Source organism: Molothrus aeneus, chromosome 19 (genome assembly GCF_037042795.1).
Source record: "Molothrus aeneus isolate 106 chromosome 19, BPBGC_Maene_1.0, whole genome shotgun sequence".
Classification (NCBI taxonomy): Eukaryota; Metazoa; Chordata; class Aves; order Passeriformes; family Icteridae; genus Molothrus; species Molothrus aeneus.
Window position 1 is genome coordinate 6,120,322 of NC_089664.1, and position 19,119 is coordinate 6,139,440.

At 48.5% G+C, this 19,119-nt stretch overlaps 1 protein-coding gene across 1 annotated transcript; it reads left to right on the forward strand.

Annotated features, from left to right (window-relative positions):
* The first annotated feature begins 265 nt into the window (after positions 1-265).
* On the forward strand, positions 266-16,334 carry MIGA2 (mitoguardin 2). Its single transcript, XM_066562881.1, has 16 exons — positions 266-356; positions 1,536-1,778; positions 2,402-2,612; positions 3,428-3,540; positions 5,521-5,632; positions 6,118-6,257; positions 7,583-7,700; positions 7,868-7,968; positions 8,435-8,550; positions 8,974-9,046; positions 9,249-9,335; positions 9,521-9,619; positions 9,992-10,126; positions 10,846-10,899; positions 11,857-11,973; positions 12,104-16,334. Exons 2-16 carry the CDS (start codon positions 1,683-1,685, stop codon positions 12,305-12,307), a joined length of 1,776 nt encoding a protein of 591 aa, XP_066418978.1. The 5' UTR covers positions 266-356; positions 1,536-1,682; the 3' UTR covers positions 12,308-16,334.
* The last annotated feature ends 2,785 nt before the right edge of the window (positions 16,335-19,119 follow it).

Sequence of the window (19,119 nt, forward strand, 5' to 3'; positions counted from 1 at the left end):
CGACAGCGTCTCGGCGGGAGGGGGCGTGGGCGGGGCCCCTTTAAGCGCGGCGGCGGCGGCGGAGGGAGCTGTCAGCGCTGGCCAATAGAAACTCGCGCCGCGCTCCACGCCCCTTCCCTTCCCGCTCCGCCGCGATCGCCGCTGCATCCCCGAACCGGGCGCGTTCCGATTGGCGCGGCGGCGGGCGGCTCTCCGCTCTGATTGGCTGGAATGAGCGCGGGGGCGGTACCTCCGCTTGGCCCCGCCCCCCGCGGGGTGGGCTGCGGCGCGGGGGAAGGAGACGCTGCCCTTCCGCGGCCATGGCGCGCGGCGCGGGGAGAGGGCGCCGAGCGGGGCCGCGCGCCCCCCCCGCCGCGGTGAGTGGTGCCGCCCGCGCCCGCTCGCGGGGGCCGGGCCCGCCGGACCGCACCATCGGTAGTGGGGGGGAAACAGAGGGGAGCGCCGAGCCGGGGACCCCCGGGTGAAGCCGGTCATGGGGGTGGGAAGCGCGGACGGTGCGGGATCTCCGGGTGCGGGGGCGGCGGGGATGCGCCCAGGGTGAATGAATGCGGGGGTCCGGGGATGCAGCAGCGATGCGAGGCACCCGAGGGCGCGGGGGGGATGCTCGGGGATGCGGGGGATGTCGGGGATGCTGCGGGGGGTGCGGGAGCCCTTTCTGCAGGGCCCAGCGTGCTGCAGTGCAGGTGCGGGGCTCCTGTGGGACGCTCCCCGCCGGGCCGGAGGGTTGAACCCCCGGCGCCGGGTGCCCACGGCGCGCAGGGCTGGGGGGAGATGCCCGGACAGAGGGGCTGCCTTGGAACCGCGGTGCCTGCGCTCCCTATACCGGTACGGTAACCCCGGGCTGCTTTCTGTGCCCAAAATTCCTCGCACTTTGCTCTTCCCATCCCTGCTGTGGCCAGGACGTTGTGTTTAACCTTGTGGGGAGAGCCCGTGTCCGGTGTCCGGTCCCTGCGGGCTCCCGCTGCCCGGAGAACATTCCGTAGCGTGCTCGGGGCAGTGGCTGCGGGGACGGTGTCAGGCGGGGCAGGGCTTTGTCACAGCCTCTGGGATCACACATCAGCGCCTTCTGTCGCTCTGTCCTTGACCCGAGCACATCATTCCTGCCCAGCCCCGCTGGCAGCGGTGAAACCTCCTGGGCAAACCCTCTTTGGTTGGTGGGTCTCGAGCAGGGCTGTGATGCACAGAAAACTGTGTGAAAGCAGAGTTTTGGCAACGAAAATGTGTGTATGGTTGTTCGGGATAACTGGGACTTTTGTCATATGGGGACTGCAAACAAAATCCCTCCAACCATGTGCAGCCAGGTCTGGTGCATGTAGAAATCTCTGGGAGCTGTCAAATCCCAGGGTTCTGCTGCTGTAGAGCAGTTTGGGAATCTGTCCCTGTGGTTGGTAGGACAAACAAAGGAATTGCTGCTGATGATGAGAAGATATTTTAGATTTGCTGCTCCAAGTGACCTGGAGTGTGTTTTGTAAAGTGCAGGAAGGAACAGGGCGGGTGCTCCCCTCACTCACCTGATTTTCTCCCTCTTCCCGCAGGAGGAGGATTGTTGGATGAAGACCAACTCCAGGACTCTGAGCCAGATGTCAGAGAAAAGTTGGATTCTTTTGTGAGCAGCTCACACAGCATCCACAAGTGCCCTTCCCCATTGTGGCTCCCGAAGGTGCCCAGATCCTGGTGCAGCCATGGCATTCAGAAGGACAGAGGGAATGTCCATCATGCAGGCCTTGGCAATGACCGTGGCTGAGATCCCCGTGTTCGTTTACACGACCTTTGGGCAGGTACAAGGAGCAGGAAGGGTTTTCCTGTCACATTCCTTGGGCTGGCTCTGCGGGGTTGTCTGTGTGAGATGGAGGCACAGTAGGACCTGGGCAGTTTGAGGGGTTGCAGGAATTGCAGGGGGAGTTTGGGGTGGTGGAAGAGAGTTCTGAGTGGGCTTGGAGAGGAGAGAAAAGCACTTCCCACATCCCTCCCTGGGAGAACACCCAGGTTCAATCTTTCTCTTCATCAAAGGCTCTAAAAAAAGACTTGTCTTTTAAAGAAGAGTAATATGTTCCCCACTTGTAGTGATGCAGCACTCAGAGCAGTGAAGCTCAGCTTCACACCAGGCTTTCAGAGCTGAATTTGGATAACCTGGATTGCATCTGTCCCAGGCTGTGTGCAGATTTTGCAGTGTGTTTGGGCAATGAGGATTGAGACCCAAGTTCTCCAGCTGCTGTCAAAATGATGCTCCACAGTCTCTCTGCTGCTATGTCTTAGTTGTGTAGCAGAGGGCGTGTCTTATGGGGGAGAGGGTAAAGCCAAGCTTTTTCATGTTTAACACTGTTTTAAATTTTTTTTTTTTTTTTAAAGGGCAGTGAATTAGTTTTTAATTGTTGCTCTTCCATTTCTTTTGTGTTTAAAGTCTGTCTTCTCTCAGCTGCGGCTCTCTCCAGGCCTGCGCAAGGTTCTGTTTGCCACAGCCCTGGGGACGGTGGCCTTGGCTCTGGCAGCTCATCAGCTGAAGCGGCGGCGCCGCCGAAAGAAGCAAATTGCTCCGGACAAATGTGGCTTTAAACCAGGAGGGATCACAGTGCCCATCCTGCCAACCAGGAGGGTCTCCTCTGTGAAGAAAGGTTGGCCTCACAAAAAGGGGAAAATCCCCAAAGAGGTGGTACAGGGAGCGATGGGGAGGTGTGGAGAGGGGAGAGCAAAGCCATGTGTAGTGCTCCATTGTGAAATGAAGTAGGAATTCTGAAAAGCAGTGCCATGAGCTCAGGGTTTGGGGAGCAATGGGAGAGACTGTGAGCTCACAGTCTTGGGAACAAAAGGTGTCCTGATGTTTTCCCTTGGTTTGTAGTTCCCATCCCCTTTTCCTGTAGGCAGCCATTAGCAGGCTGCCCCAATAATAATGACCCTGGCACGCAGTGACCTGGTTCTGCATTGATCTCGTGGTGTCAGTGCTCAGCTGAGGGAAGGGGAGGGTGGCCTGAGCCAGGCTGGGCAGTTGGGAGTGTCCATCCAGCTCTGTGGTGACTCCCAGACCTTGGGCAGCTTCCTCACCACTTGTACTGATTTTAGGGGTAACACTGACCCAGGCCCTCACAAAGCACTTTAGGGATTAAGCATTTTTTTGGTGAAACATGAAAATCAAGGGATCAGTGTCTGTATTCTGCCTGTCCTGAGGGAAGGTGGAGGAGTTTTTGCTTGATGGTTTCCCCTTGCCTTTTGCTGTCCATAAGCAGTGAATACATTCCTCAGCCTCAGATCCCTTCTGACACCAGTCTCAGAGCAAAGCAGAGCCAACAGGAGATCTGTGGCTTGTTCTAGGTATTGGATACTGCTTTGTCCATTCACAGTTATACTGGACAAAGTGATGTTCCCCTCCCTATTCCCTTCTGCAATCACCTGGGCCTAAAATCCTGTTTTTGTGTGACCTTCCCAACTGCAGGATACTCCAGCAGGAGAGTGCAGAGCCCTGGCAGCAAGAGCAATGACACGCTCAGCGGGATTTCCTCCATTGAGCCCAGCAAACATTCCAGTTCCTCCCACAGCCTGGCCTCGGTAAGGACCTGCTTAGCAGGGCTGGGAGATGTCAGTGCACAGACCTGTCTTGAGATCACCAAGTCCTTGGGCTTGTGCTGGCCCATGGAGCAGAACAGATTGCAGTATAATTGTAGGGCAGGTTCTGATGTTAACCTTGCACTGAGTGTCTGGAATTCCCTGTGAGCAGCAGTTTTTGTGGCCAGGAGCTCCAGGGTTCCTTGGCCAGTTCTTGGGCCAAGGATGAGTCTCAGAGGGATTTCCCTGTGGGACATGGCCATGAATCCTTGGAGCTCTCTGTGACCCCCTCAAGGAGTTAGGCTGGGTTGCTTCTGGGTCTCACAGCAATGGGGAGCTTGTTTGCTTCCCTCTGTGGTGGGGGTTTGGGTGACCCAGCAGCCCCTCCCTCCTGTGCTGGGGCTGCTCACAGCTTGCTTTCTTCTTAAAACCAAATTAGCTACCAAAATCTGATAGCGCTGTTCAGGAAACAGCACAGGGTGAGAACACAGCCCAGTCATTCTACTTCCTCCAAAGCCAAAGGAGCAGCCTATGAGTACAGGTAATTCAGGCTTAACCAGGCAGGGGAAGCCATCAGTGCTTATATCCGCCTTTTGTGAGACCAAAACTGGAAACATTTGTGTCTTCAAGACCTGTTCCACATCCCCATTGCTCAGAGCTAACGTTCTGTTGGAGCAGGGGGGACACAGATGAACTTCTGTGAGTTGCCACAAAGCCCTCCCTCGTCATCACCCGGGCTCAGGGGCTGCTTGGCAATTCTGGAGCAAGGAGAGGGGAAAAATCACCCCTTTGAAAGGAGCTGTTGGGCTCAGCACTCCAGAGCACACGCTGGTGTTGTTGCTGTTGCTGGTAGAGCCGAAGCGGCGGGAGCTGGCAGAGTCCGTGCTGGCCGAGGCATGTCTCCAGCAGGCGGCAGTGCCGGCACGGCGTTCCCCGGGCAGCCGGGATGTGTCCGGGAGCACCGAGCTGTGTCCAGCTCTTTCCCCTCCCTCCACAGGGACTCACGTCCATGTAACTCCCCCATGGCTTCTCAATTCACACAGATGCTGCCCAGGTTTCCTATCACTGAAGTTCTGTTTCTCTTCAAATAAAAAGCAATCCATAATTAAATACCTTTTTCCACTGCTGGGTGGGGATATCCCCACGGAGAGGCATCTGTTTCTGTACAGATGAGCTGACCCTCTACTTACAGTTTTCATATTACTTGGTGGAAAAAAACAGCTCATCCTTTGCACAGCTGCAGGTTTTGCCTGAGCTCTCTTTTGCTTCCTGGCTCCTCTTTGCCATCCAGTAAGTAAATTGGCAGCAGTGAACTGATGATTTGCAGTTCAGGATCTCAAGGTGATTTATTAACACTCCACAGGGATTGATCAATGGAGGCAGGACAGGAATTCATCTGTCAGCTGATTATTATAGCTTTTTTTTAGTACCAGGCTCATGTTTGGACATCCTTCTGTAAGCCACAGGAAAACACTGGTCACTGATAGTGTTGAATCCAGCACTTTATTGGGTCAGACTTTAGAAGACATTGATGCCTTTTGGGAAATTGGACAAAGCTGAACTGACACTGCTGTGTGGATTGTAAGCTCAGCCCTCCCAGGAGAGGGTCTGGTTACAAAGAGGAGAGTGAGGATTCCCTTTGCCCTGTGGGGAATCCTCAGCTGTATTTTTTTCTGGGAAACTGTTTCTTTTGTTTGGACTGTGCTTGCTTCCTTGCCACATCCAGTGTTTTTTGTACAGGCAGCTGGAGCTGACGTGAGCTTTCCATCAAAATCCTGATGCCTTTGTAGTGATTGCTTTGGAACTTTCCAGGGCTGTTTCCTCCATCAGGGCTCTCCTTTCAGTGCTCATTGATACAGGAGAGCAAGCATGGGGAAGGAAAATTCCTTTTTGCTGAAGGCTGGTGGTGTTGGTTTGATCTTAGCATCTCTAACCTTAAGAGAATTCAGAGGGCATTTGCTGCTCTTTGTTCCCCTCCTGCAGATGGTAGCAGTCAACTCCTCAAGTCCAGTTCCCCCAGGGATGTGGGAGGCCCAGGCAATGGGAGATGCTGGAGCCATTGGTGACTCCAGTGCAGAAAGCCTCTATGTGCAAGGTAAGCAGGCACAAGGGTAACATTACTCTAGGGGGGGTTGTTAATCACAGTGAGAGCAAGAAGGGAGTGAGAATTGACACAGAACATCAGCAGCTCAGTGTAGAGCTCTAACAGAAAGATTCCTTCTATTCTCAGCTTAAGCTCAAATAAAAATCCCATCTTCTCTTACAAAAAAACCAAACCTTTTTTGTCAGTGAATAATTTACTTTCAAAATACTGAATACTGTTCTTGAGCAACAGGCTCACCTTGTGCAGAGAACAGTATTTTGGCAGTAACATGGATGATGCTTTAACCAGTTTGGGGATGTTCTTCTTCTAATCCAAAGTAAACCACATTTAAACAGGAAAGAAATAGCATATGTTTATTCTTTATTTTGGGATTTCCCTCTTTGCTGGATTGTCTGAGTGAGCAAAGACTCATCCTGTACCTCTTTGTTCCTGAGTGCCCCGGGACTCTCACAACCAGTGTTTGGTTGGGTTTCCAGGCATGGAGCTGTTTGAGGAGGCCCTGCAGAAATGGGAACAGGCACTGAGCATCAGGCAGAGGGACAGTGCTTGTACCAGCACCCCTGTGCCCTGGGACAGCAGCAAACAGCAAGAGAGCATGTCTGAGAACATTTCAGAGGTAGGTCTCTACATGCTGAAAGGCCAGCCTGGGTGCTGGAAGCAGTAAACAGTGGGAGGTTAAAAGGAGAGCAAATTAAGGGCAGAGTCAGGCCAGACTCTGTTTAAGAGCTGTCTGTATCTGCAGCTTCCTTATGCAATGGGAGTGGGTGTTTTTAATTTCTTTCTCTTTTTAATGCGTCTCGCCCCCTCATTCCCCAGCGTTTCCATCCACCTTCCAGCCTTGTGTCACTCACTGTCACACGTGTCCTCCCGTGGCACAGCCTGTGGTGAGAAAAGGCTGTGATGAATGCAGCACTGCTCTGGCTGGCAGTGTTGTCTCTGTAACTTTTTAATGCATTTAAAATGGAGATCTTGATGGTCACTGCCACTTGTGGGAGCTGGGTGGAGAGCAGAGCCCAGCTCTGTGTGTGTGGAAGAGGAAAGCAGTGGGAATTTGGAGGATTTAAACTAGAATGGCTCAGTGACAGCCACAAAGCTAAAAAAACCTGCTGTAACTCAGGACTGCGAAAGGAGCTGAACTCCGAACTCTCCAGGAGCTCTCACTGGAAAATAAAAGTGTTCCCAGCCTTTTGTAAACAGAGTCTGGTGTAGTAAGTATGTGGGACATTTGTCTTTTGTGCTGGATCATATTTATCCAAGGCAAATCTGGATTCTGTTGTTGTTGGCTCTCCTTGAAGGGCCCTGTAGTGTTTCTAAAACTGCCTTAAAACCAGTTGATTCATTATGAAAATAGATTCTATGCTTCTTGTTAATGCTCCTGTCTTCTGGGTGAGATACTCATGCAAACATAGGGGCCTGAAGGCAAGATGCTATTTAAGTCTTATTTTCCCCACACCTTTTTTTTTTCCAATCCCCCTGTTGTTTACAGCAAATTTTGCTTATGCCCAGCACCTTAATCTAAATATTCTGTTATCCAGTTCTGGATATCCTTTTATATTCAACACAGGTTTCCTGATGCAATTTCTCCTGGAAGTCAGGCTAAAGTCAAAAGGCAGGAGATTTAAGTGGTGTCCAACTTAATCAAATACCTGTTTTTTGGGGTGGCAGGTTAAAGTTCTTTAGTTTTTTCTTCCCTTTTTAACAGGAAAACAAAATTATGAAGCTCAAAAGCCAGAGGGTTTGAGTAGGCTGTGTAGAAGCTTCCCTCCCCATGCATTATTAGCTGCATTGTAGGATTAATGACTCCTCTCTCTTTTTATTTTTAATCATTTAATCTGCAGACTGCAAATCCCATTTTTACTGAAAATTTCCTCCCGTATTTGTGCTGTCCAATCTGTCTGTGCCCAGCTGGCTAACTAAGGGTGACATTTCTGTGTGTTCCAGGAGGAGTCCCAGAAAAGAGAGTTTGCTGAGAAGCTGGAGTCCCTCTTGCACCGAGCCTACCACCTCCAGGAAGAGTTTGGCTCCTCTCTCCCATCGGACAGCGTGCTGCTGGATCTGGGTAGGGCACATGGCTGCAGTGAAATGCCAATGTCCTGCCTGGTTTTATGTCTTTTCTATAAGCCAGGTGAAGGAAGAGTGACAAAGTGGGAGTGGAAGACAGCACAGGAGCTAAGAGGGATGTTGGTCCATGAACTCCAACACATGTGGTTTCTTTCTCTCCTCCAGAGAAGACTTTGATGCTTCCATTGGCGGACGGATCCTTGCGGCTGCGGACGGACGATGAGGACAGCTCCACTTCAGAGGATTCCTTCTTCTCTGCAGCAGAGGTGACTGAAGTGTCACCTGTGTGTCACAGCCCAGTGGCTTGGTGGGAAGGCACAAAGGCAGCAGAGCCAAACGTATCTTGGGAGAGGAAGATGATAAACACAGAGCAACAACCCCTCAGGCTGGGAGGTTCATGATGGATGTTAGGAAAAGGTTTTAATGAGGGGGACGGGGCAGGCTTTTCCAACCAGCACTTCCATGTTGAAAACATGCCATAACAGCTAGGAAAGTGCTGTTATCTATGTAGGATGGCTTGGTGGTGTAAATTTTATGGAATATTGAGCAGTGTCAGAGCTAACTTTTAGTGAAAAGTGAAATATCTTTGCATGAAACAATTGTCACTGACAAACTCTGCTAGCTGAAGATTCTCTGAAGAAGACCCACCTTGCTTGTGTGCACTTGCTTGCGTGTTTGCAAATATTTAATGAGCTCATTTTGTTCTTCCCGTATCTCTTGTTACCTCTACAGCTCTTTGACTCTCTCCCCTTTGAGCAAATGCCATTCCACCTCTCCAAGCCAGTGGCAGCATATGAAGAAGCTCTGCAGTTGGTGAAAGAAGGGAAGGTGGCGTGCCGGACGCTGAGGTGAAGAGCCAGCTGGAGCTGTGGCACCTGGTGTCCCCTGGGGCTCTGTGAACACATCATCTGCCTTTGAGCAGCCCCATAAGCAGAATAACTCATTGGGGTCATAAAATCACAGCATCCCTCCTGCTGGTTCGGCCTTCCCAGGGAATTAACCCCAGATTTTAGGGACTCACGAGTTAAGAAAGAGTAATTGTCCCAGGAAATCAGTGATAGGGAGTGTGACTGTTCTGGGAGGCTGGCATAGTCCTGTACCAGCCTGGCAGAGGTGCTCTGTTCCTCCAGGAAGCTGGATAAAGGGAATGTGACTGTTCCTTTCTCCTATGCACAGACTGGGAATTTAGTTTTTTGTTTTTAGGGGACCGTAGTTGTAGGAACACCAACATCAGAACTGGAATTTACACAATTCTTCCCCTTTCCCTCTAGGACAGAGCTCCTTGGCTGCTACAGTGACCAGGATTTCCTGGCAAAGCTGCATTGTGTCAGGCAGGCGTTCCAGGTGAGAATGGCTCCAGGCTCCCAGGTTTCCATGGCACATGGCTGTGCAGTTTTGTTTCCTAGGTTCCAGCTTATTAAAGGTTAACAACACTGGTGTGTGCAGCATTGCACTGCTTCGTGTCCTGCCCTTTGGGGTTTTTTTCTCAGCTTAGAATTTGAGGGTGTGTAGGTGCTCACAAGAGACATCTGTGTTCCCTTTGCAGGAGCTGCTGGAGGATGAAAGCAACCAGCTGTTTTTTGGGGAGGTTGGAAAACAGATGATAATAGGACTGATGACAAAAGCTGAAAAGGTAGGAAGTTTGTGTAACAACTAAACTGTGTCTTGAGCACAGGGATACTTGTTCCCCCATCCCAACTTAGAGTTTTTCCAGTGTGTTGGAAGAAGAAAACTTCATCTGCATGCTGATGATTACTGTGATGTTGATGTCAGCTCAGATCCAAGTAGTTAAACTGGTTTGTTTTTCTGCTCTTCTAGAATCCCAAAGCTTTCCTGGAAAGCTACGAGGAGATGCTGCGTTATGCCTTGAAGCAGGAGACCTGGCCAACCACTCAGCAGGAGCTCGAGGGAAGAGGGGTTGGTAAAGACTTTGTCTTTACAGAGCTGTAGAGGAGATAGAAGATAATCCTTGCCCAGATAGGTTGTGGAATTCCCATCCCTGAAAGTGCTCAAGGGCAGGCTGGATGGGGCTTGAAGCAACCTGGTTTAGTGGAAGATGTCCCTGCCCATGGCAGGGGGTGGAACTGGATGGTTTTTAGGTCCCTTGCAAGCCAAACCACTGTGATTGTATTACAATGCATATGTAGGAATGGCCCAGGTGTGAAACACCTGCTGTTGAAATACGATTACATTGACTTCAGCTTCTTACATCTTCTTGCTTCAAACCAAAAGAGCCCGTCTCTCTCTTTAAAACCTGTTCCCTTCACAGACTGTTCTGCTCCCTGACAGGTGGTGTGCATGAGCTTCTTTGATATTGTGCTGGACTTCATCCTCATGGATGCTTTTGAGGATCTGGAGAACCCTCCCTCCTCGGTGCTGGCTGTGCTGCGCAACCGCTGGCTGTCCGACAGCTTCAAGGAGACGGTGTGTGAGACAGGGAGGGCTGCTCCAAGTGTGAGACCAGTGCCAAGGCCAGGAAAGAGCATAACCTCATCTTCTCCAGCTGAGCTGAATTCTCTCTTTATGATTGCCATGCTTTCCTGAAGTTCTAAACAACAGCCTTCTTGTGCATGGAAATTGTTTACAGGAAAGCTTTCCTTATTTTGAAAGCATCTGGCTGGCAACCAGACTTATGGCTCGAGGGGATTTTATCACTGATGCCATGGAGATGTTAAAAGATGACAGCACCTATTTTTATGAATGAGAATAAAAGGGGCACAATGTAGGGGAAAATATGTGGGTTTTAGCATGTGGCCATTCATTCTGGCAGTACATCAGCAGACACTGAAGCTCAAATTGCAAAGCTTTCCTTTAGTTCTGCCCCCCAGCTGTATTTTTAAGACTGATTAGTTTGATAGATTGAGAGTAAAATGGCACTTTGTAACAGCTGTCTGCTTACAGGGGATTGTGGGCTGTTGGGCAACTATGTCAGATCATATTAACAATCTTCAAAAACCCTTAGGCTTCTCTGGGATGGATCTGAAGTGGCTAAATCTGCTTCCAGTTTGCTTTAATTTTGTCATTTTAAAGAGGTTTTGGCACAAAAGGGTGACTGCTTTGATGTTTTGATGACAATGTGTTGGTAAACTTTGGGTTTTTAAAAATAATCTGAGTAACTAATGGGCTCCCTCTGTTAATTGTAGGCTCTAGCAACTGCTTGCTGGTCAGTTCTGAAAGCAAAAAGGAGGCTTCTGATGGTAAGCAAAATTAATCAAAAGGGAAAGAATCTAATGTATTTGGGGCTGAAAAGAGAACACATAGATCTTGACAAAGTGTGAAATCTTAGGCAGTAGAAGACTGAACAGAGTCACGTTCTTTGTGATGCTTTAGAGCCCTGGGGTCCTGCAGTCACTGCTCCAGTGCTGTGCCAGTATTGAATCAGTCTGGGTTTATTCTCCCTTTTTCTTAATGTGAGCATTCAAACAACAGCGTTGCCTGTCTGGAATTCCCTCTCCCTGCTCACAATACTGTAGGAATGGCCACAGACCCCCAGCAACAAGGGACTGCTCCTGATTTGTGCTTTCCTTGCTGGCAGCAAAAGGAAGGTTCAGGCACTGCTCCACTCCCCAGTGCTGATGCTAATTAGCCATTACTTGATGAGTTTCACTTAAATCTGTGACTTCCTAAAGTATCACAGCGGACGAGTTCATGGGGCAGGGGAACAGGAAGCCACAACTTCACAACCCTGGTTCTGCCACAGGGTCTGTGGCCTCTGGCAATTTTTCAGCTCGATCCCACAGCCAGCTGGTATGACAGGGTTTGGCTCCTGAGATGGCACAGAAAGAAATGAGAGAATTGGAAGCTCTACTGGTGCTGTCATGCAGTAGCTCTGCCTTGGATATTTGCATGTCCTTTCCTGGCTTGGTCAGCAAATTATAAATAGAGGCTATAAAGGCTGGCTGGTGATTGCTTTTCATTTTCTTCTGTTCATCTTCCTCTTGAAATAGCAGTTTAGAAACATGAAGATAAAAAGCTCTAGCCATCCTTCAAGGGATCTGAAAGATAAATGTAGTTTTGCAGGAAGAGATGTTCTAAATAGCTCTTAACTTCAGATACTGAAGCTTTCTGGCAGGGAAGTTGGTGGCTGATATGGAATAAGCTGCTAATTCTGTCTGAGAATGAAGACCAACTAATTCTGTCCTTCCCTGTGACAGGTACCAGATGGCTTTATCTCTCATTTCTACTCCGTATCGGAGCATGTCAGTCCTGTTCTAGCCTTTGGTTTTCTGGGGCCCAAGCAGCAGCTATCTGAAGTCTGCAGTTTCTTCAAGGTAAGGTGGTTTTTCTGTGCCTCATCTGTGTGGGACTCCTGTCTGCTGGCTTAAAGCTGCTGCTGTGTGCTCCTGGTGGCTGGTACTGGCCAGTGAAGGAGGCCTGACTGTAACCTTCCTTTTCTTGCAGCACCAGATCGTGCAGTATCTGAAGGACATGTTTGACTTTGACAACGTGAGGTACACGACGGTGCAGTTGCTGGCAGAGGACATCCTGCAGCTGTCACGGCGGCGCAGCGAGATCCTCTTAGGCTATCTGGGCACCGAGAGCGCCCCGGAGATGAACGGCGTTCTTCCTGGGGAAACCGAGCCGCTGAAGGACGAGCTCATCTGATGTCAGGGCAGGAAAACACTTTTGTACAAGGACCTTTTCCTCCCAGAGATGGATAAAACTACCTGCAAAGTGCAGCGGTGGCAGCAAGACTATGTGAACACACAGCACTCTGGTGGGACCTTCTGCTCTTTGTAGCCAGTAGTGTTTGCTGGGATGGATCCAGGACCACTTGCCAAGTTATGGTTTGAATTTCTTCTTTGTTCCACCTTCCTGTCATTATTATTACTTTCAATGTTTCATATATACATTGTGTCCTGAACTGCCCGGGCCCAGATTTTTGCCCAATTCTCTTGAATAGGGCAATGTATGTACCTGTTTTGCCTTTGTGTTTTCTGGGAGGTGAATCCCTGACGTTTACGATTGTGTGTGGGAACAGGAATATCGTTGGTAAATTCTCCACGTGACCATTAGCTTCTCAAGGAGGCTTTGCTTGCTTTGGGATTTTTATTACTGTTCTTCTCTGCTGTGTTCCTACAGACACTAATTCCTGCTGATTTGTACCATAAGTGTGATAACATATGCAATGTGACTAGCAAAGATTTCTTTCCTGGGGAGGAAAAAATAGTTCTGTAAAGCACTGAAGTAAAATGCAGACTTTTGTAAGGAGTCTGAAGCTCTGGGGAAATTGGTCTGTTCCCTTGGTATTGCTGCTCTTTGGAGACCAGATGATGAGCTCTGTGTCCTGGTCATCCTTGCTTAGGAGGTTGCTGAGGTTTATGTTTGCCCCTAAGGCAGGTTAGTGTGAGGAGGGGGCATTTGCATCCTGCCTGTGCTTGCACAAAGTCTTTGACACCCATCAAAGTGCCTTGCTGGATTTCAGAATGAGCCAGCAGCAGCTTTTGCTGGGTAGGAGGTGTGGGATGTGTACAAGCAGGGGGAAGGGGTAATAACATTGTGCCTATTGCTGTTGTGCACAGGGTAGTGAGAGGTGTAGATGGTGGATGTGAGGTTATGTGTGTGGATAGTTGGAGAGCTGGGATCAAGCTTCTAGAGAGGAAATGACTCTTTACAGTCTGTCAGTTCTAAGAAATACAGCATAGTTTTGGATAATGATCAGATGTGTGTGTGTATGGTAGTGCTTCTCAAATGCTGTGATCCTGGCTGCTCAGCCAGCATCTGGAATGTGGCTGCTTTGGGATGTGAGCTGAGCTGCATACTCATGTAGGACAGCAGCAGTGGAGCATGCTGGACTTAGTGAATCATAAAAATCACAGAGTAATAGAATATGCTGAGTTGGAAGGGACACATGAGGATTGAGCCCAACTTCTGTCTCTGTACAGGACACCCCAACATTCCCACCATGGGCTGAAGGAGTTGCCCAAACTTCTTGAACGCTGTCAGGCTTGGTGCTGTGACTGCTTCCCTGGGGAACCTGTTCAGTGCCCATCCACCCTCTGGGTAGAAAACCTTTTCCTGAAATCCAACCTAAACCTCTCCTGACTCAGCTTCATGCTGTTGACTTGAGGCAGTGCTGGCTTGCAGGACTGAGGTTTGCAATGATTTGCTGAGTCCTCTATGAGTACAATGCCACAGATAAAAGTAGAGATCAAGCCTGTGCCTTCTTCTCAGTCCACATACAGGTCCCAAGTCCAACCCTCGGAATGAGGAGGTGTTCAGGACTTGCACAAAAACATGAGCCTCACTATTTTTGTTCCAGACTGATTAGTTACCCCTTGTGCCTGTTCTGGGTGAAAGACACAAGGCTTACCCGGATGTGTTTTTGCAAGTGGAAAAAATATGTAAGAATCTGGAATTTCCATATGAGTGGAAAGTCAGTGTGTGGGCTTTGAGAATACAAATGCTTTCTTCCTCTTCAGATAACTAATGTGGATTCTGCTGGTAAAAGCAGGAAGGAAATAAACAGAGAAAAAAAGTAAACAGGAGGATGTAAAAGGAGCAGATAAATATGCTGTGCCATGTGTTTTAGGGACGCACTCCCTGAGCAGGGAGGTGGGATCAGATGACCCACTGTGGTTTCCTTCCAACCTGACCCTTCTGTGGTTCTGTGATTCCTTGAAATGCTCCTGAGTTGTTTGCAGGGGGGTGTGTGTAGAGCACAGTAACATCTGGTGCTCTGTAAGCACATCAGACTGATGTGGCTTATCCTGGAAACCAGATTAATGCAATAAACAGGACAATGCTGAGGCAGAAATTAGGAGCAGCTGCCCCAAGTGAGGCTGTGTGGAATAAACTATTATGAGAAGGCTTTAAGAGACAGCAGTTGAAACTAGGAAGGGTCTCTGAGGTGTCTTGCTCCTGGTAGTGTGCAGGAAGAGAAGAAATGGAGAATGTTGTATTAGCATGACACACCTGCTACATGTAAACTGTGATTCGAAAGTATGGTATATTCTGAAAGCAAGTTACTTTGCCAAAAAAATAATGTTGATAGTGCTTTGTGCTCCTGTATGGCTGGTTTAGAAGAAAGTCACTTCAGCAGCTTTTGTATAGTGGTTAAAAAGATGCTAAAATGTGAAGATTAATATAATGAGATGGACTGTAATTCTAAACAATCAGTGCTGTTAATTTTTTTTTTCTTTTTTAGTGTTGTTTTATGTGTATTTATTTACTATTTTGAGTGTCTTTGTCCTCAGTTCTTGGGCAGCCTGCCTGTTTTGTGTACAGACAAAAACACTGGCTGCTGACTTTGGGCTTTTGCATCCTTGCGGGAGAGGATACTGAAACAGGGTCCCCCTGAAGCAAACACTAACTTGCACTGTGGCTTTTTAAGCTGAGAAATTGTAAATTCCTTATCAATCAAATGAAGAAAGACTGTTTTATTACAGCTTGATGCTTTTCCTTAGCCCTTATTGCAAGTAGGTTACACAGCCCTCCTGGTGAAGGTAAAGAGGAATCTGCCTTGGGAACATCCTCAGCTCCTTGAAGGTCGAGTTCTCCGCCTTTTCCCACCAGCAGTGACTTGGTCCTGCACCAGCCAAGGATGTTTGCTGAGACAAACTGGTTTTATCTTTGCTGGGATGGATGTTAAACTTCTCTACACCCCCCCCCTCACTTCATCGCTGCTTTTTGTCCATCCCCAGTCCCAGTGTAGCTCAACAGGAAAGGCAGAAAGGTGTCTGCAGGCTCTGGAGGAAACTTCAGGGATTGATGGGTTGTCAGGAGCTGTTCCTGTGGAAGCCTTCCCTGGCCTGAGCAGTGGCGTCACTGCTGTGTTCAGGTCCTTTGGGTGCAGCCCTCAGGTTGCTTCCACTGATCCCACCCAGAGCAGGGCCCAGCCCAAAAGGTGCCTCTCCTATTCACCTGTATTGCAGGGTAGAGTTAAAGGGTGTGATGGAACACCTGCCTGCCCTCTGCCTTCCTGAGATCCCTAGAAAACCCTTCCCCAGCATATTGTGTTTAGCAACAGAAATTCTTCAGTATTAGTAGCAGCTTGTATTGGGATAGAACCCCTTGAGATAAGATGTTCACCTTTTTAATGATGAACTCTTATTCTCAAGGGGTTAAATCATCCTGGGCTGACACTTGCAAGATTTTAACACGGATGGGGATTTAAAGTGGCTTAGCAGCAATGAAATAAAATCCCTCAATAGTGTCTGATGCTTAAACAGAATTTAAAATATGCATGACTTTCATTTTTTATGTGGAGGTTGTAACAAGCTTCACCAGAGGTTAAAGTACATCCTTGGTACTTTAGTATGTATGTAGAGACTATGACAAATGGCTCTAGGAGGGTCTTTATGGTCTTTAAAGCACATTAATAAAAAAATTATGAGGAAAAATCTGCCTTGTATCTACAAGATCAGTGTGGCTTTGAAGAGCATGACTTGTGTTGTCTCATACAGGGAAGTGGGAAAGCAGGATTTTATTTATCCCTCTTTAGTAGAACATTCCTTTGCCATATCTGAAACTAATGAATGTAAACTTGTGCCTATTTTTTTCTTGATTTCCTAAAGGTGTAAAAATCTGTTCTTGTTTTGCTTTTATCTTTTTCTTTGCAGCTAATTTTTTTTAAAATATCTTTAATCTTAGGATGTGGGCATTACAAGTAAAATAAAACTTTCCTTCATGATTGTGGTTTTTGTTCCTAAATTTCCTGGAGAAACATGTTAGAAACTCAGTCTATGGTTTCTTATTTAGGTGACAGTTGTGGTGGCACCTCTGCTGCTAGTGATGGTATCAAACATCTTGCTGTTCCTAGGGCTAAAATGAGGAACTTGAAAGGTTTAAGTGTAAAGTTAAAGGGTTTGATTGCATGGGGAGTCCTCCTGGGTCTGCTGAAAAGTCCACAGATGAAGAGGGTTATAAAATAAACAAAACTCCTTGTACTTTGAGCTGTGGTTGGAAACTGTGGGGTTTCATTTTTCAGATTTTTCTGTGGTGGTTTGGCTGTGTTGGGGTGTGGTGTGAGTAGGCTGTGATGAAGAGATAACAGAAATCCCAGTGAGGAGCAGAACCTCTTAAACATTGTCCAAGTTCCTGCAGCATTTACCAGCTTCCCAAATTCTGTGAAACCCAGACTAAAGCCTGTGGGTTGGTATCAGAGCTGCTTATCTGCTGAGCAAGGCAAGAAAATCATCTTCTTGCTCTCCTGAAACAACTACAATGGATTTAAATACTTTCATTTTCAAACGATAGAGAAACCAGACTGAATCAGAGTGGCTGATTCTTCCACAGTGATTAAAATTTCATCCCTACGCTTAAAAATAAAAAAGTAAAAACGAGTCTCTGTTGGCATTAATGCAAGCCTGTCATGAACTCAGATATATGCAAATAAAATGTTCATGGATAGGAAAATCTTTGTCTCATGCCACACCCTGATCATTAGTTGAGAGAGTTAAAAGGAGTTTATCTCAGTTTCCATGGAGTCAGACTCCACACTCATTACAGCTCCAGAGCAGCTTTTTGCTTTCTTGTGCTGAGGCACAGAGCAAAGGCTGCTCCATGTATTGACACTTTTTTCTCCTGTTCAGGAAGGAGTGGGTGAATACAGCAATGAAGCCCACAATTTTCAGTACTTGTCATGGTACATAGATCAAATGTAATCCACTCTGCCAGCATAACTCTACATTCAATAGCTTGGAAAGGAGGAGATTTATTTAACTTGAATAATGAAAGGAGTAAATCACTCATGCTCCCTCATAGCAGTCTTCTGCGACGAACTGAGCTCCTGCAGTAAATATTTTCTCTTTCTTTCCAAATAATAAGACTTTAATACTATTTTACTTCTTGAAATGCCAGGGAGAATGTCAGCTATGAAGAGCTTGTTGAAATTAATGAGACATAATCATAATTGAAGAGGGTATATTACAACTGCAGGAAAAGGAGTATTCTACCCTTTTTGAAATCTTAATTAATGGGCTAGAAATCCTGGTCCATGTGCTTCCCTGACACAAATTAAAGGCAACCCCATGCCTTTGTTGATCACTTCTTGTGGGCCTCTTGCATATTTATTTTTCTATATATCTTTTTTTTTTAATATTGAATTAACTTTGGTTGTTTGGTCTGAAGGTGGATTTGCCTTCTGAAAGCTTTTCTGTCCAATGCTGCTCCATGTTCTGCTTTTCCTGAGGCTCCTCAGGTAAGTCTTATTTCTGGGGTCACATATGGGAACATTCCTTTTGGCTTGGTCTTCAAAGTGATTTCAGTAGTTAGAGGCATTGGGTGGGAGGGGAAGAAAGTATCACCTGGACCAGGTGTATGTCTGGCCTTTGCAGAATCTTTAAAGGATTTTCTGCCAGGACTTAGGAAGAAATTGTTCCCTGTGAGTAAAGCCAGGTTGGACAGGGCTTGGAGCCACCTGGGCTAGTGGAAGGTGTCCCTGCCCATGGCAGGGGTGAAATGAGACAGGCCTTAAGATGCCTTCTCAAACAAACCATTTGATGACTTTACTTCAGGTTTTTATTTTCACGTGTGCACACCCACATGGGAACGGGTTGTTCTTTACACCTGCGGTTCCTAGGTGTTAAAAAAATCCAAATATTCACTTTCAACGGCACTTGGACGTTACCAGTGAATCACTTCTGTGTGGGACAAAGAGAAATGTGCCCAGGATAGGGCAGTGATGTAGATGCTGTGATGTAGAGCTGAATGTACTAATACCCTTCTGAAATGAACGATTCTCATTTAAATCTTTTTTTTTTTTTTTCTTTTTGGTATTTCGGTGGATTTTTGTTTTGTTTTGTTCCTTGGTTTGTTTTTTTTTTTTTTTTAACAGCAACTGTGGCGGCTGCAGAGAGGTGTGAGGGCAGCCCGGGCGGCACCAGAGCGGGAACCGGCGGGTGTGAGGGATGTGAGGGAAGCCCGGGCTGTTCCCGCCGAGGTGTGAGGGGAACCTGGGGCGGGTCGCGCCGGGCGCAGGGATGTGAGGGGAGCCCGGGCTGTTCCCGCTGAGGTGTGAGGGCAACCTGGGGCGGGTCGCGCCGGCGGCAGGGATGTGAGGGGAGCCCGGGCCGTTCTCGCCGGGCTCTAGGGGGAGCCCAGCCCGGCCATTTTCCCGCCGTAGCCCCTGCCTCAGCGCCCCGCGCCCGCCGCGCCAGCGCCGCCGCTAATTGGCTGAGAACTGGCGCCAGGACGAGCTGCTGATTGGTCCATCCGCATGGCACCGCTGGCCAATGACGAAACGCCATGCAGCCCGCCTTTCCTCCAACTGGCTGTAACGCTCCCTGTGCCCGCCCACTGCCGGGCCGCGGTACCGCCAGCCGATTGGCTGAGGCGCTCCCCGGGCTGGATGTTTAATTGGGCGGTGCTAGGCTGCCCGGCGCCTCACCTGCTGCGCGCCGCCATTGGTCCACCGCTCCCCGCGCCCCCGCCCATTGGCCGCACCGCCCCTCAAGAGCGTCCCGATTGGCCGTAGC

Coding starts and splice junctions, on each gene's coding strand:
- MIGA2 (XM_066562881.1), top strand. CDS start 1,683: ATGGCATTCAGAAGGACAGAGGGAATGTCCATCATGCAGGCCTTGGCA. Junction 2,613..3,427: donor GGTCTCCTCTGTGAAGAAAG/GTTGGCCTCACA, acceptor TCCCAACTGCAG/GATACTCCAGCAGGAGAGTG. Junction 10,127..10,845: donor CCGACAGCTTCAAGGAGACG/GTGTGTGAGACA, acceptor TGTTAATTGTAG/GCTCTAGCAACTGCTTGCTG.